Source organism: Trichosurus vulpecula, chromosome 1, assembly GCF_011100635.1.
Source record: "Trichosurus vulpecula isolate mTriVul1 chromosome 1, mTriVul1.pri, whole genome shotgun sequence".
NCBI lineage: Eukaryota > Metazoa > Chordata > Mammalia > Diprotodontia > Phalangeridae > Trichosurus > Trichosurus vulpecula.
Window position 1 is genome coordinate 494645505 of NC_050573.1, and position 17900 is coordinate 494663404.

Consider the following 17900-nt stretch of genomic DNA (forward strand, 5'->3'; position numbering starts at 1 on the left):
GTGTTTTTTTTTCCTGCATTGAACCTTTGATGATGCAATATTGTATCATGTAACTGTAGAGTATCGTATTGTAAACAAGTTATTACATGCACATATTCCTGCTGATGCATGCTGGACTTCCTGACAATGCACAACATGCTCACCTGCCAACACTTGCTTGTTAAGACCTGTTGACAGACTCGATCACTGATTGGCTATAACTTGCATTTTGTGTGTTTATTTGGAAAATAATGTAATCACTACAACTTTAACTCTTACACAACAGATGAAACATGTATGAACGAGTTTTCAAAATTTTATTCCCTTCTCTTCTTTCCTTATGCTTCCCCCACCCTCATTTTTATTCAATGCCCCCCAATTGCACCCGAGGCTACTACTGCCCCTGGAAATCATTCCAGTGCCCCCCACAGGGGGCAGTATTGCCCATTTTGGGAACCTATGAGCTAGATGTATAAATCTGAGAATCACCTGGATAGAAATGATCATTGAATCCAAGAGAACTGTTGAGGTCACCAAGTGAAAGAGTAACTAGCAATATTTTTATTTCTTCTTATGTTTATTCCATCAATTTATTTACTTTATCTGATTTGAATAGCTAGCATTTCTAGATTGGCAACTGACTCTATGGGGTGAAAGAGAATGAGTAGTGAAGGATAATACGAGGTTGTAAACTTGGGTGATTGGAAAGTTGGTCATGTCCTACAAATAATAGTAGGGAGTAACTGGACCTTTTTGCTTAGACCCTGGTCTCACTGGAGAAGTCTCTCTAGTACTGAAAATGCTAGTTCTTGATTTTAGAAAACTACTATTTACTATATTACAGAAAAGTTCATTTGTTCCTATGATTTTTAGTGTTTATATATGTGTATATTTATATATGTATACGACATATTGTCAAAAGTTTTTTTTTCCCTTACTCTATTAATATAGCCATGTGTTAATAAAACCTCAATCCCTACCTTCTGCCTTCACTCTTCGGTGGCCCAATGCTCACTGACCTGAATTCCATCTGTCTTCTTCTCCTTGTCCATTCACCTGCAGGCAGTTGGCTTTGTCCCCTGGCATGGTCCTAACAAGCCCCAACCAGATGTCAGACCTCAGGTGGGCATCAGACCCTCCAACTTTCCCTCTAAACCTACCTTCCATCTATTGTATACATATCTTGTTCTCTCTGCTGTCATCCTATTAGAAAACTAACTCCTTGAGATTTATTATTTTTGCTTTTTCTTTGTATTCCTAGCTCTTTAACTCAGTGTCTGGCATATGGTTAAGTACTTAATAAATGTTGATGAATTGGAAGGCTCAGATACATGGAGGCCTCTACCCCTGTCTTCTTGCACACTCCTCTACTGAAAGCTGGCTTTATCCCTTCATGCTGGTTGGTTGGTTGGTAGCTCTAAAATGATACTGAGTGTCTTCAGGACTCCTGGAGGGCCCTGAGGTGAATTTAGTGCATTAGCCCATCTGTGTTTTGTAGTCACTTACTTAAGAGTTGGTTTTGTCTTCTGGTGTTCCCTAACAGGAAATTGGAGATTATGCTAATTTATAGCCTTCTGGAGGGTCTTGCCCATGCGTCTGGGTTTTATCTCCATTTCCTTTTGCATCTATTAGGATTAGTTTTATCACCTTCTATAGCTCTAATAGGCTGAGACCTGATTGCCCTTTGACTTCAGGCTTCATTCCCACCCCCATAGCACCTACAGGCTTCTGGGCATTATATATAAGAGCAATTCAGTCTCTTTCTTGCCTGGCTGTTCAAGTTGTATTTCTACAAAAAACTGCGCATTCAATATTACAAGGGGTGAGATTCATCTGGCCCTAACTCTCAGTACATTATGCTATCATTAATACAGTCTTTCTGGCTGCCATGTTACAATGTTGATCATACTGCATGTGATTCATGGTTCAACTCAATATAAGGAAAAATGTCCTCAACAGTTAAGAGAAGGTTGAGTTCTCTTCCACTGGGGGAAGATGTATGACCATTGTTGAGAAAACAGTAGAGGGAATTTCTGCTCAGATATAATTCGGATTTGATTTGCATGATAGAGAAAAGAACAATGAGGCTCTAATCAGAACAAGTGAAGAATATGGAGCCTATCATATAAAAGGAAACGAATTTTGTGGGAGGCAAGGGAAGCAAAGGACGATGGCATGTGATGCCAGAGAACTTGAATGAATGAAAAACAATTTATTGTCTTAACACATGCGAGCAGAATCCCTTCCCTCAAGGAATTTACATTCTAAGAGGCGATACAACATTATTGGAGAGTGGTGGCCAGAGAGGGGCATTTTGATTTAGAAAGTTATAGAAATGGTTTGTGAAGGTCATTCTTTTATTCATGTGACAATTACTTGTTAGAGTGTTGATGTAGCCCACTCTTCCCAAACATTCACTCATTCTCCATGTACTGATTATTCTAATCTGTCACCCAAAACTGAGACAGGAGAGGTAAGAGCTCAATAAATGCCATTGTTCTTTAAGATTTTATTTTTTTTGACAAATTTTCTATTGCTTCTTCTGTGATGGTATCATCCTCTTCAATGTTCACTTTGACCTTCTTGCCAACAAGACTGGCAATGCCTTCAGGGGGATAACCTTTCGGTTCAGCCACCTTCACCGTGAGCATATCCATTGTCAATATGGTTCCTTCAGGAATCCTCACTTTGGCCACCACTGATTTACCCAGCTGCAAACAAAACAAAACAGGTGAGTATCTTGATATATACATACACATGGAAGTGATGACCTTTCAAAAGGATGGAGATATTGTGGTTTTCTTAACTGCCTTTTTTAAAATTCAATTTTATTTTAAGCTCCAAATTCTCTCCTAACCCTCCATCCTACCCATTGAGAAAGCAAGAAAAACAAAACCCATTACAAACATGGATAGTCAAGCAAAACAAATTCCCATATTATCAATGTCCCAAAAGAATATGTATTCTGAGTCTACCAGCTCTGTATATGTAGTTTGAGATCTGGTACTTTGTATTTTTTTTCCACTGATTCCTGTGATATTCTTGACCTTTTGTTCCTCTGGGTAAATTCTGTTATTATTTTTTCTAGTTCTGTAATTTTTTGGTAGTTTGATTTGGCATTAAGTAAATTAATTTAGGTAGCGTTATGATTTTTATTAAATTGGCTTCACCTACCCATGAAAAACTATTGTTTCTCCAATACTTCAGTCTGTCTTTATTTGTGTAGAATGTTTTGGAATTGTGTTCATATAGTTCCTATACGTGTCTTGGCAGATAAACTCTGAAGTATTTAATACTATCTGTAGTCATCTTTCGTGCCGGATTCTGTTCATAAAACATAAAAATGTCAATGTGTTGTGTGGGTTTATTTTACATCCTGCAACTTTGCTAAAGTTGCTAGTTGCTTCTATTAGTGTTTTAGTTGACTCTCCTTGATGTTTTCTAAGTAAACTATCATATGCAAAAAGTAATTATTTTGTTCCCTCTTTGCCTATGCTTGTTCCTCCAATTTCTTTATCTTGTCTTACTGCTATAATTAGCATCATATTAAAGAGCATGGTGATGATGGACATCTTTGCTTTACACTTGACGGTACAGAGAAAGACTTTACATTATCCTCATCATAGATAATGCTGATAAATACTGGCTTTAGACAGAGCTAAATTTACTCCTTTGCTTTCATGTGTTTTTAACAGGAATAGGTGTTGTATGTTGTTAAAAGCTTTTTCTGAATCAGTTGCTATAAGATTTTTGTTGTTTTAATTATTGATACGGTTACCTATGTTTATAGTTTTCCTAATGTTGAAATCAGCCTTGAATTCCTAGTATAAATTTGGTCTGGTCACAGTGTATTATTTTTCTGATACAAAGCTGTCATCTTCTTGCTAATATTGTGTTTAAAATTTTTTTCATTAATATTCATTAGGTATATAGGTCTATAGTTCTTTTTTTCTGTTTTGACTCTCCCTCACTTAGGGTATCAAGATTGTATTTGTGTCATAGAAGGAGTGTGGTAGGTCTTCTTTTCTTATTTTTTTAAACAGCAAAGCATCAGAATTAACTGTTATTTAAATGTTTGGTAGAATTTGCTCATAAATCCATCTGATCCTTTTTTTCCTCTTGGAGTTGATTTATAGATTGTTCAATTTCTTTTTCTAAGATAATTTGGTGATATAGCTCCTAAGTATATATGCTTCAATGGTTGTGAATTCATTTTTCATAACAGTAATTTGATTTGTTTTTTTCAATCATGCTAGCTAATGGCTTATCTATTTTACTGACTTTAAAACTTTTTTTTCTAATTTTTATGATTTCTAGTTCAGCATTAAAGTTTTTTTTAATTTTATCATTTTTATTGAATATTTTAGTTTTCAACATTGATTTCCACAAGATTTTGAGTTACCAATTTTCTCCCCATTTCTACCCTCCCCCCCCATTCCAAGATGGCATATATTCTGATTGCCTCATTCCCCAGTCAGCCCTCCCTTCTGTCACCCCACTCCCCCACCCCATCCCCTTTCCCCTTACTTTCCTGTAGGGCAGGATAGATTTCTATGCCCCATTCCCTATATATCTTGTTTACCAGCTGCATGCAAAAACAACTTTTTTTTTTGAGCATCTGCTTTTAAAACTTTGAGTTCCAAATTCTCTCCCCTCTTCCCTTCCCACACACCCTCCCTAGGAAGGCAAGCAATTCAACATAGATCACACATGTATCATTATGTAAAACACTTCCACACTACCCATGTTGTGAAAGGCTAACTATATTTCTTTCCATCTTATCCTGTCCCCCTTTATTCAACTTTCTCCCTTGACCCTGTCCCTTTTCAAGTGTTTGCTTTTGATAACCTCCTCCCCCATCTGCCCTCCCTTCTATCACTCCCCTTTTTATCCCCTTCCCCTTACTTTCCTGTGGAGTAAGATACCCAATTGAGTGTGTATGTTATTCCCTCCTCAAGTTAAATCTGATGAGAGCAAGATTCACTCATTCCCCCACACAGTTGGTTTTCTAGCTGTTGTTTTTTTAGTTGCATGCCTAATTTACCTATCTGTTCTTTCTCTCTTTTATCAATAAGCATTTAGAGATAAAAATTTCCCCTAAGTACCACTTTGACTAAATCCCAAAAATTTAGGTGTGTTATCTTATTGTTGTCATTGTCTTTAATAAAATTATTGATTGTTTCTATGATTTATTCTTTGACCCAAACATTCTTTACAATTAAGTTATTTAGTGTCTAATTTTTAATCTTTGTTTCAAAGGTCATTTATTAAATATAATCATCTTGTATTACGGTCAGAAAAAGATATTTTGGCTTCTTTGTATTTGTTTGTGAACTTTTTATGCCCTAATATATGGTCAATTTTTGTGAAGGTTCTATCATAGATGAGAAGTGAGTAATATACCTTGCAATCTATTCAGTATTCTCTAGAGGTCTATCATATCTGATTTTTCTAAAACTCTATTTACATCCTTAATTTCTTTTTTTAGGGGGAAAGGTCCCCCACTATTATAATTTTACTATTTCTCCCTGTAACTCATTTAACTTTTTGTTCAAGAATTTAGATGCTATGCCATTATGTTTAATATTTATATTAAGTAGCTGTTCATGGTACATATCATTAAAAAGGAGTTTTCCTGTTTATCTCTTTTAATTAAGTCTATTTTTGCCATTGCTTTGTCTGAGATTATGATTTCTACCCTTTTTTTAAACTTCAGCTGAAGCATAATAGATTCTGTTCCAGCTTCTTATTTTAACTCTGCAAATATTTGTTTTTCTGTACCCAACTGTGCTTGTATGCATATTCTTTCCTCCTGGGAAAAGTTCAGATGAGTGCTGGTTTGTGCTACCCACTCCCTCCTCATTTTTTATAGACTTCTACTTGTGAACTTCAAGTGAGATAATTTTTCCTTCCTCTTCACTCTCCCCCAGTGCATTCCTCTTCCCTTCCCTTTCCATTCTTCTTTTAAGATCCTTAAAACACTACAATCACTTCCAGGCCTTCAATGAGCCCTGATGATTATAGTATTCCGAGATGACATATGTATCATTCCCTCTATATAAGAACATAAACAGTTTAACCTTGTTTAGTCCCTTATGCTTCTCTTAATTCCTGTATCTATATGTCAAATTTTCTACTAGTTCTGATCTTTTATTAGGAATGTTTAGAAATCCTCTATTTCACGGAAGATCCATTTTCTCCCCAGTAGGACTATTTGCTGGGTTAAGTTATTCTTGGTTGTAAGCCTAGATCCTTTACTTGTGGAATATCATATCCCAAGCTCTCCACTCTTTTAAAGTGATGGTTGCTAAATTTTCTATAATCCTGACTGTGGCTCCTCAGTACTTGAGTTCTTTCTTTCTGGTTGCTTATACTATTTTTTAATTTTGACGTAAGAGTTCTAGATTTGGGCTATAATATTTCTGGACATTTTTATTTTGAGAATTCTTTCAGGAGGTGATTGGTGTATTCTTTCAATTCCTACTTTTTCCTTCCAGTTCTAAGAGATTAAAGATGACATCTAAGCGCGCGCGCTTTCTCTCTCTCTCTGCTCTCTCTCTCTCTCTCTTTTTTGGTCTTGGCTTTTAGATAATCCAACTGATTCTTAAATTACTTCTTGAATCATGTTTTAGAGCTATTTTGCTATGGGATATCTATTTTCTTCTATTCTTTCAGTCTTTTGGATTTCTTTTTAACATTTCTTGATGTTTCATGGAGTCATCAGCTTCTATTAAGTCAATACTAATTTTCAGGGATTATCTTCTTGGATAAGATGCTATACCTCTAATTCTCATTTGGTTTTTAAATTCATTTTTAAGTTTAAAAAAAAACCCACAAAACTCTTCCTTTAACTCTTATGGGAATTCTGGTTGAATTTGTTCCTAAGCTATATTTTTCCTTGAGGCACTGCCTATAATGTTTTTAAATCATTCTCTTTTTCTGGGTCTGGATCCTGAGCTTCCCTGTCACTTTAATAGCTCTTTACAGTGGCATTCTTTTTGTTTCCTCATTCTTCTAGCCTACTTCTTGACTGTAGACTTTGTTAGGGCTGGGCTGTGTACACTTCTGGGGGGAAATGGCTAGCCTGAGTTTCCGTCCTCTTGCATCCCTGTGGTGCTTTCACAGATCAGGCTGGGGAACAGGGGTGATGCAAGATTTCACTGCTTCCAAAGCAAAGTGAGCAGGGGAGAAGTCTGCTTACTGCCACAGTTTAACTCTGTGAGTTTCTGACTCAGGTTTGAGCATGTTGGCTTGCCCCTGATTGGGAGTTTCAATACAGTGCTGCTGGACTTAACCACCGTTAGCCCACTTGGTGTCTCTATAAGGCCAGAGCAACTGAACTGCAGGTCTACTCTCTTCCCCCTCAAGTCTAACCTGGAACTGTGTAGTGGGGAACTGCTAGCGTGCTCAGTCTCCATTTTTAGTCCCTAGATACTAGAATGCACCGCACATAGCGTGCCCCTGGCCAGACCATATCCCTAGTTGTTTATAGACTTGTCTGCCTCCTTAAGCCGACCCAGACTAGAATAATGATTGTGGCTTTCTTGGATTTTCTTACTAGGATTCTGTATGGTACATTTTCTAGATCTTGGTGGAGATGGTTTGGTTGGGTAGCAAGGCTGTATTTCTTTCTACTAATATTACACCAACCCTGCCACCGCTTTAGTTGTTAAAATATGTGTGTGTATATGCATATATGTATACATGTATATGTATATGTATGTATGTGTATCTATATGAGTATCAATATATAGATATAGAGTAAGAGACACAGAGAGGACAGGGTGACATTTATAGTCCCAATACCAAAGAGAAGTCCCCAGTGTAGGAAGGATTACAAGGGAGGGGCACTTGGGAAGCAGGGAGGCCAAGAGACAAGTTACTTGCAACTTTTGACTACTTGCTCCATTATCAATCCTCGTACTCATACCATCAGGCCTAGATAACGAGATCTTACTAAAATTTGTATATATTCCACATTTCTAAATCGTGTTCATGATTTAAAGAAAGATTATTCTTAAGAGCAGGAAAGAACCTTAGAAGTTTTCTACTCCAGACCCTATCACAAGGAGTTAACATCTGATGATTCCATCACCCGGAACCCTTTCTCTGCACCCCAAATACAATTCTTTTCCCCTATACTATGTTCCTTCAAGTTTGAATTAATTTCTGTTTCTTCATCTGTGCCCTAATCACAGTATAAGCACTTTTAGATGACTTTTGCTTAAACACAGTAAAACAACACAAAACTCACCTTCTCATTGCAGGCCACCTCACATGGCAAGAGTTGTTTAACTGGTGACCCCAAGGCTTTTTCTACAAGGCGGACTGCTTTCACCAACTCTGCTAATTCATTTGGCTCCAGAGATGCCTGATGGTCACTCCCTTTCCAAGTTTTATCCAGAGTCACGTGACGTTCTAGTACCTTAGCCCCTAGAGCAACTGCAGCCACTGAGACCACAATGCCCGTTTCATGCCCAGAATATCCTATGGGGACGTCAGGGAATGCTTTCTGATATTCCTTTAACACAAAGAAAAAAATGGGAAAGGCAGAGAGGAGTGGTTGGAGAGAAATGCATTATAAGAATGTTTCTGGTATCTAGACCATCATGAATAACATCAGAACTAATAAAGGAATAATCATTCTTAAAGGACTTCATTTAACCAACTTTAACTTCTACTTGAAAGTGTTATATGAAGGAGTGTGCTGGAGCCAGCTCCCCAAAGTCAATTACTAAAATTTCAGAGTGAGTATGCAACACTTCAGAAATGGGCAAATGCTACAAAAATTGGGGCTGGATTTATTGTTTTATATAATATTTAGACCTAAAGTGGCGGAGAAAATGTTAATGCAAATTAAACTTAGCAAGTCATGAATATTTTTTTCCTTTTCTAGAGAGTCAGTTGTTAAAAATTTATCAGCACATCCCTGATTATTTATATCCCTATCTCTATCTCTATATATCAATCTATCTATATCCATCTATCTATTGATCTGTCTATATCAATTTTTCTTTCTAAATCTATAGCAATCTGTTGATCTATCAATCGATATATCTGTCACTCTATCTATATCTATCTATTGATCAATCTATATCAATCAATATAACTACATCAATCTATTATCTATCTATATATGTTATCCTCATAAGAATTAATCTGGCAATCAAGACCTTTCATAATTTAGTCTAAAAACTACTTTTAGAACAAAATCTTTTGTTCTTTTGCCTTTTGTCTTTTCTTCAGTAATTTCAACGCTCTCCCCTCCTGTTTGAAACCTCCCCTGTGACAAAGCAAAACAACTAAACAGACACATCTGATCCAGCGACTGCCCCTGACAATGTATTTAATGTCCTTCTCGCGCCCCTCACTGCACCCCCGTCCCCCTGCCAGTATTATCCCGTCTCTCGTCTATGAGGAGGCAAGAGTATTTTACTGTCTGTTCTCTCGACTTCTGATTGCTTTTTCACTTGCTGTCATCATTGTATACTTTGCCACGGCCAGTCTGCTTAGTTGGCTTTGCCTCATTTCAAATAAATTATCCCATGTTTGCCTGAATTCCTCATATTCAGCATTTCTTACTGCACAATGATATTCCATTACATTCACATGCCACAGTTTTTAAAAATGCATGAGCACTCATTTTGTCTCCAGTTCTATGCTTCCAACTAAGAGTTCCACTATGAATATATTTATATATGAGATTTTATTTCTGTCTTTGACATCCTTGGGGAATAAGCCCAATAATGGGGTTGTTCAGTCACTGGGTAAGAAGAGTTGCTTCTTGTGACTTTTGTACTGACAGTACATCCAGGGTACCTTTTTTTTTTCCCATAGCCCCTTCCCCCCAACTAGGACTACTCCTTTCCTTTGTTATCTGCCAATGTGCAAGCCCTGAAGTTATACCTTTAAGTAGTTTTAAATTTGCATTTATCATATGATTAGTGATTCAGAATGAATCTTAATGTGGTTGTTAAAAGTGTACAATTCTTCTTGAAAACTTTTTGTTCCCATAGTTTGATTACTTACTTGTTGGGGATTGGAGGTCACGTAGCTGGTCCATGAGCCCAGGACTTCTGCCACAAAGACCTGCCTTCTTTATTTAGTCACAGCTGCCTCCTCTGAACTACCATCTTTTGTTGTTATAATTCTGCCTATAGTTCTTTGAGAGTGGGAGCACTCTCCTTTATCACCCCTTCAGACTAAAAAAAAAAACTCCATGGAGATAAGAAATGAATCTTCATAAACCTCCAAGTCCTGTTACTACTAGAGAAAGTAGGAGAGGCAAGGAAGGGACGCTGGTCTGATTTAGAATTGGAAGAAAACTGGGAATCTATGTTCAAATCCCTCGTTCTGAGGAAGCTGAGACTCAAGAAAGTTGAATGATCTGCCCAAGTCACAGAGGTAGTGAATGGTGAAGCCAGGACTTGGACTCTGACTCCAAATTCTACAATCTTTCCAATTATCATATTCTGCTTTAGGAAGACCACTCTGTACAACCAGTATCTCTGACAAAGGCCTCATCTCTAAATATACAGGGAACTGAGTCAAGTTTATAAGAATACAAGTCATTCTCCAATTGAGAAATGGTCAAAGTACATGAACAGGCAGTTTTCGGAGAAAGAAATTAAAGATATCTATAGTCATATGAAAAAATGCTCTAAATCTCTATTGATTAGAGAAACGCAAATCAAAACGACTCTTAGGTACCACATCTCTCCTGTCAGATTGGCTAACATGTCAAAACAAGAAAATGTTAAATGCTGGAGAAGATGTGGGAAAAGTGGAACGCTACTTCATTGTTGGTGGAGCTGTGAACTGATCCAATCATTCTGGAGAGCAATACCACTTCTAGGGCTATATCCCAAAGAGATCATACAAGTGGGAAAAGGACCCGTATGTACAAAAATATTTATAGCAGCTCTTTTTGTGACAGCAAAGAACTGGAAATCAAGGGGATGCCCATCAATTGGGGAATGGCTAAATAAATTGTGGTATATATATTCTATAAGAAATGAGGATCAGACGGACTTCATAAGAACCTAGAGAAACTTATATGATCTGATGATGATTGAAAGGAGCAGAACCAGGAGAACATTGCACACAACCACAGAGACATTGCTTCTGTGATGACTAACTTTGATAGACTTGGCTCTTCTCAACAAGGCAAGGTTCAAAGACAGCTCCAAAAGACTCATGATGGAAAAGGCTATCTACATCCAGGGGAAGAACTTTGGAGTCTGAATACATATTGAAGCAAACTATTTGCTCTCTCTCTTTTTAAAATTTGATTTGATTTGATTTTTGGTTTTATCTTTCTCATGGTTCATTTCATTGGCTATAATTCTTCTTTACAACTTGATTATTGGGAAAATAAGCTTAATGTGAAGGTATATGTAAAACCTGTATCAGATCATATGCCATCCTGGTGGAAAGGGGGGAGAAAATTTGGAATTCAAAAACTTGTGGAACTGAGTGTTGTAAACTAAAAAAAATTAACTTAAAAAAAAAGGAAGATCACTGTGGGGCAGCAACACATAGGATGAAATGTAAGGGGGGGAGGGGAAGCCTATGACAACAATAATAGAGGTAGGATCCTGAATAATGAGAATGGGAAGGAAGGGAGAGATGGGAGGAGGTTTTGAAGAGGGAAGTGCTATGAGTGAGCTAAAGCAGGCACCAATATTTCAAGCTCTACCACTTTGGGCCATGCCAGCAGTCTTGGGCCCCATCCCATTCCTCTAGAAATCTGAAATACCCTGGAACTAGGGCTTCGTCCCCTGCAACCAACCTGTGGACCACAGGTAGTAAAAGGCTTTATTTTGGATACCCACGAGCCAGTTTATGGTCCTCCAAATATTTCTGCCCTAAAGTCAAAGGGAGAGGCTGCCAACTTTTTATTCAACTATGGTGGAGTCTATACTCAACTAGCTTGTTGGGAATCCTTGTCTTAACAGCTAATGGTCTTTCTTTAGCAATAATGAATTTTTTAAAAGAGACTTTTCCAGTGTGTATAACATCTGTACTCTTTGACCCAGAGATTCCACTGTTAGGCACGTACACCTAGGAGGTCAGAGAAAGAGCAAGACCTTATAGAAAGTATATATAGCAGCATTTTTGATAGTAGCAAAGAACTGGAAACAAAGTAGATCCACATCACCTAAGGAATGGTTAAGCAAATGATGGCACATGATATCATGGATTTATTACTGTACCATAACTAACAATGAATGTGCACTCAGAGAAGCATCTGAAGAGGAACAGGGAGAGATCTATTTGGAAATGAAGACGAAAGTAATAAAACTATAAAAAGAGAGATGTCTAATTTTCCCTAGTTTAAGATAATGTCCTAAAATTATCATATTAAATTGTTCTACTCAGCTCAAGATCTCAGTTATCAGTATGCAATACTCCAGCAACTTTAATAACGAGGGGAAAATGAACCTTAGAGATGTACCTGATAAGAAATAAGAATGGAGTAAAGCTTTTTAAACTGCGATTTATCTTCAATACATGACAAAAAATATTTTAAACCACAGTAACAATTAATGGTAATACCTGTATTCAATCTGACCATGGAAATCAATAACAAGCAATACTAAAATTAAATTTCAAATTTACCTTTACAAGAATGCACCTTGTTACATCTGTTTTGAAGTAGTAAACTTGCTGGGGAACCTTGGACAGTCCAAGACCTCATTACAAATAGCGAATTAGCACTTTATGCATCCAAAATCCTGTGCCTACCAGAGTGGATATGATAAGATAATTTGGATCACGGACTCACCGTAATTACACGGAGGTTGACATCTTCAGGGAGCAGTGGGTAGGCACTGGTACACTGCAGAATGCAGAAATTTGGGTTTATAGGTTTCACAATATTGTAGACCTGCTTCATCGTGTCCATGGACTGCATACCACTGGAAATAACCATGGGACGACCTGATCAACAGAATTACCAACATGGTCACTCTTTGCCAGTTTCATTACTTGTGCCAACCAATTCCATTTTGTCAGCAGGAACACAGATTTCTCTGGACATTTTTTTAAATCAAAGTTGATTAAACTTTGTAGACACAGTAGAACAGAATGGTCAGCACCTTCCCCTCGTGGTGGGAGGTCGGAGTAGAAGAGGTGCATAAATAATAGACCTGTGATTTCACTCGTGTGGAAACTCCCTCAACTCGCACTATTCTATAGTTTTTAGTGTTAGTGTTGCCTAAAGCACAAGACTTCTCCACAGCCTCAAAGCCACTATGTGTGTCAAGAATTGGTACTTAAGCCCGACTCTTCTGGACTCCCAGGATGGCTTTCTGTCCACTATCTGACATCATCCCTCATTTAAAATCTGAAAATTATCTCCAAATCACATGGCTTTCACTAGTGGTTTTTTTGTTGTTGTTTAAAGAAAAAATACACCTTACCCCTTGTTTCCTTCTTCTAAAAGAACAATGATAATTTACATTTTGTTTTGTGCACATCACCTCAACTGATCCTCAATCTAGAGGGAGAAGGGAACTTAGAAGCTATCGACAATCCAAATCCTCATTTTGCAGATAATAAAACTGAGGCCCAGGGAAGCTATAGGACTTGCCCAAAACTGCATATCTAGTTAATGACAAAGGGGAGGTGTGACTCCAGGTCCTCTTAAACTCCAGAGTCAAACAGTGCTTTCTGTTATCTGCTGTTCCAGGCTGTCTCCATTATTCCCATTTCCCAGATTAGAAAACAGAGCCCCAGAGAAATTAAGTGACTGGCCCAGGGTCATGCCTCCAGTAAGCAGCGGAAGCATGGTTCTAGAGCACACCTCTCTAATCTAGCACTTCTCCCACCCCACCCTACCCACTATTCCCAGCTGCCTCTACCACACTTCAATGATTAAGATAAGATCTCTACAGTTAACCTTCATGTTTGCTACCACAAAAAGACTAAGTCGTTAGGAGGAAATCAGAACTCTAGGAGACAAATTAAGTGGAAACACTCACCTTTCTTGGCTGTCTTTTCCAGGTAGGGAAAATTGTTAGTGTCTCCAGATCCGACTTTGAAAAATGGAACATTCAATTCATCCAGAAACTCAACTGCCATCTACAAAAGAGAACAGGGAGTTGTTCGTGGCTTCTCCTCCCCACAGGAAAAGCTATGGTCCACATGGAGCCTTGACCCTAATGAGAACCGGGCCATCTGTCAAAACAAGAAGCTTGCTCTAGATCAGGGCTTTTTAATCTGAAGGCCACTAACTTGGACTTCAAAAAAAGTTTGCTTAACTGTTTCCATGGTTTTATTTGTAATCCTATGTGTCTTATTTAAAAAGTACAAAGATACCCTCCCAGATCAGAAAGTGAATAAAACTGCCTTTAGCTGGATTTCGCTGAGCTCCTGTGGAATGCTTATTAGGTCTCTGCTGCTTTGATTGAGAGGATATTTTTCTTAATAAGCCTTATTCTTAACTAATTTGCACATCCCCTTCCCATGACTAGTCCTTGCACATACAGAAGATGCAGGAAAAAAAAATGCCTTTTGAATTGAATATAGTGAGTGTTTAATAAATCTGCATTAAATTAAACTGCATAGGAATAGAACCATGGCAAGCACACACACACACACACACACACACACACACACACACACACACACAGCCATCAACTGTATTTTCATCTGAAAGAAAAAACCCAACTCCTTCTTTTGAAAGAAATCTAATTTATAGGGATATTATTTGTAGTTCTAATGGAGAAACATCCCCATCTTGTGGGCTTTTAGGAGACTGATACCAAAGACAGCTTCTGTAACCAAGGACAAGTGACTAATTAGAATTAACTAGAAACCCCTAGGCCCTAAACAATCTTGCTGTTTAGAACATATGTACATGATTATGTCACCCCAAAACTAAGGCACAAGGAGACAGCCTGATAGGAAAATTAAAGTGGCAGATGTGAAAAGAGGGTCATAGGCCTACATAGCTCAATGGCAAATTTAAGTATTTAAAATTTAATAAAATTTAAGTATTTAAAAACTATATAAAAAAATATAAAATTCTTCTTAGAACAAAAAAAATGAAAAACACTGCTGTTAGATAAGATGCCCTGGAAAGTCCACCAAGTTGGAAAAGCTTTCCATAACAAGCCTAATTAATGGACAGTGACTACCTCTAACACCGAGGATTAGGCTGTGAGCTCCCTGAGAACAGAGGCTGTTTTTGTTGCTGTTGTCTTTCTCTGTATCCCCAGTCCTTAGCATACTGTAGGTGCTTAATCAATGCTTGAATTACTGACAGCTAAGTTTGGAGAAAGCTATAAGGGCCCTTGGACTCTGTCTAGCCCAGGGGTAGGGAACCTGTGGCCTTGAGGCCACATGTGGCCTCAAGTGCGGCCTTTTGGCTTGAATCCAAATTTTACAGAACAAATCCTTTTATTAAGGGGATTTGTTTTGTGAAGTTTGGATTCAGTCAAAGGGCTGCACTTGAGGCCACATGCGGCCTTGAGGCTGCAGGTTCCCCTGGCGGCCCAACTGCCTCCTTTCACAAAAGAGGAAAATGAGGCCTAGAGAACGGATGTGACTTGCCCAAGGTCACAATGGTAACAAATATCGGAGGCAGGATTTGAACCCAAGTCCCATGACTGCACAGCCAAGGCCCTGTCTGTTGTACCACTAATGCAATCTACTTCAGAGAAGGGGACTGTCCACACTGATGAAATTAGAAATCCTTGAAGTATGTGCAGGGCACTGAGAATATAAAAATGGGGAAAAAAATGCAGCCCCCTATGGTTAAGAGTTCACATAAAGGCTACAAGATACACATAGATATTGAGGATAAAAAGGGAAAATTGATAAAAGCAAAATCAGAAATTAAGACAAAACACCCCAGGAGTAACAGACTTAGGGCTCAAAGGGACCCCAGAAGTCATCCAGGCCAAACCCCTCATTTTTACAGATTGAGAAAACCTGTGCCCAGAGGCCCGGCCAAGACCTCACAAAATGTTGTAATGGCGCAGCAGACCCGGGTTCTGTACCCAGATGCTCCGGAGGCAAATCAAGCTTCGTTGCCACTGCGCTGCCATGTACAGCCTTTGCTGCTCACCTATCTACCTACCTGCAGGGGGAGAAAATGGGGCTTGTGTATATACACATATATACATATACACGCAAAGGGGTAAGTGCCTCTGTGTGTTCATATATGCACATATGCACAGGTGTGTATACATACATATATGTACTATGCGTGTACATACCTATAACATGTACATATGTATGTCTACATAGGCACCTCTATGTGTCTGCACACACAAAGTAAGCTTGAAGAGGAAGACACCATTCACTGGGGGGAATGGACCAGGAAAAGGCTTTCTGCAGAAAGTGGTAATTGAGCCAGGTCCTGAAGGAAACCAGGGATTTCAGGTGGTGACAGGACAGTTGTACAGAAGGGCATTCCAGGCATAAGGCACAGCCAATGCAAAGTCTTGGAGGTGGGACAAGGAACCGAGAGCTGACCAGTATGGCCAGACTATATTGAGAGCATAGAAGGAAGAAAGAATGTATAAGAAATCTGAGAAAACAGGAAAGAGCCAGATTGTGAAGAGTGGGGGGAATTAAGTAGCTGATCAGAGCGGGAGTGTAAGGATCTCTTTGCTGGTGCGGAGGCGGCGTTCTCTTGCTTTGCCTTGTTTAGATCTGGGTCACAGTCCTTGTTTGTGGGGTCCTGGGGTGAGGAGGAGCCCTGATGTGGCAGAGCTTGTGGTGGCTGTGGAGAGGGAGTCCTCCTGGTAGTTACATGGCAGAAAAGAGTGCCTGAGATCATTCACAGAGCAGAGCACAGGCCAGGAGAGGACTAAACACCTCTCACTGGATCATACCACCATAGAAGAACTGAAAATTTACAGGTGCCTAGAAGTACCTCTGAAAACAGCAGCACAAAACCCCTGAAGCTTGACACAGAGCCCTCTCCACTCTGGAAGCAGTCATACCCTGACAAAGAGCTCAAAAGTCAAGTAATTGGCTGGGAAAATGAGCAGAGAGCATAAAAAAACTCAGACTATAGAATCTTGCTTTGGTGAAAAAGATCAAAACATATAGCTAGAAGAAGACAACAAAATCACAGATCCTACATCAAAAGCCTCCAAGAAAAATATGAATTGGTCACCAGCCATGGAAGAGCTCAAAAAGGATTTGGAAAATCAGGTAAGAGAAGTAGAGGAAAAATTGGGAAGAGAAATGAGAGTGATGCAAGAAAATCATGAAAAAAAAGTCAATGACTTGCTAAAGGAGATTCAAAAAAATAATGAAGAAAATAACATCTTAAAAAACAGACTAACCCAAATAACAAAAGAGCTCCAAAACACCAATGAGGAGAAGAATGCCTTAAAAGGCAGAATTAGCCAAATGGAAAAGGAGGTCCAAAAGACCACTGAAGAAAATACTACCATAAAAATTAGAATGGAGCAAGTGGAAGCTAGTGACTTTATGAGAAATCAAGAAATTATAAAACAGAATCAAAAGAATGAAAATGAAGACAACATGAAATATCTCATTGGAAAAACAACTGACCTGGAGAATAGATCCAGGAGAGGGAATTTAAAAATTACTGGACTACCTGAAAGCCATGATCAAAAAAAGAGCCTAGACATCATCTTTCAAGAAATTATCAAGGAAAATTGCCCTGATATTCTACAACCAGAGGGTAAAATAGAAATTGAAAGAATCCACTGGTCACCTCTTCAAAAAGATCCCAAAATGAAAACTAGGATTATTGTAGCCAAATTCCAGAATTCTCAGGTCAAGGAGAAAATATTGCAAGCAGCCAGAAAGAAACAATTAGAGTATTGTGGAAATGGAATCAGGATAACATAAGATCTAGTAGCTTCTACGCTAAGGAATCAAAGGGCTTGGAATATGATATTCCAGAGGTCAAAGGAGCTAGGATTAAAACC

General features: G+C 38.5%; 1 protein-coding gene across 1 annotated transcript in view; it reads right to left on the reverse strand.

Annotated features, from left to right (window-relative positions):
* Positions 1–2464: 2464 nt before the first annotated feature.
* The window catches only part of NANS (N-acetylneuraminate synthase), a 28565-nt gene continuing 13129 nt past the window's right edge, over positions 2465–17900 (reverse strand). The window contains exons 3-6 of the mRNA XM_036742414.1: positions 13965–14064; positions 12767–12921; positions 8234–8500; positions 2465–2690 (exon numbers count right to left, since the gene is read on the reverse strand). Of these exons, the coding sequence (XP_036598309.1) occupies positions 2481–2690; positions 8234–8500; positions 12767–12921; positions 13965–14064 (732 nt within the window). The 3' untranslated portion in view covers positions 2465–2480. The remainder of the gene's footprint in view (positions 2691–8233; positions 8501–12766; positions 12922–13964; positions 14065–17900) is intronic.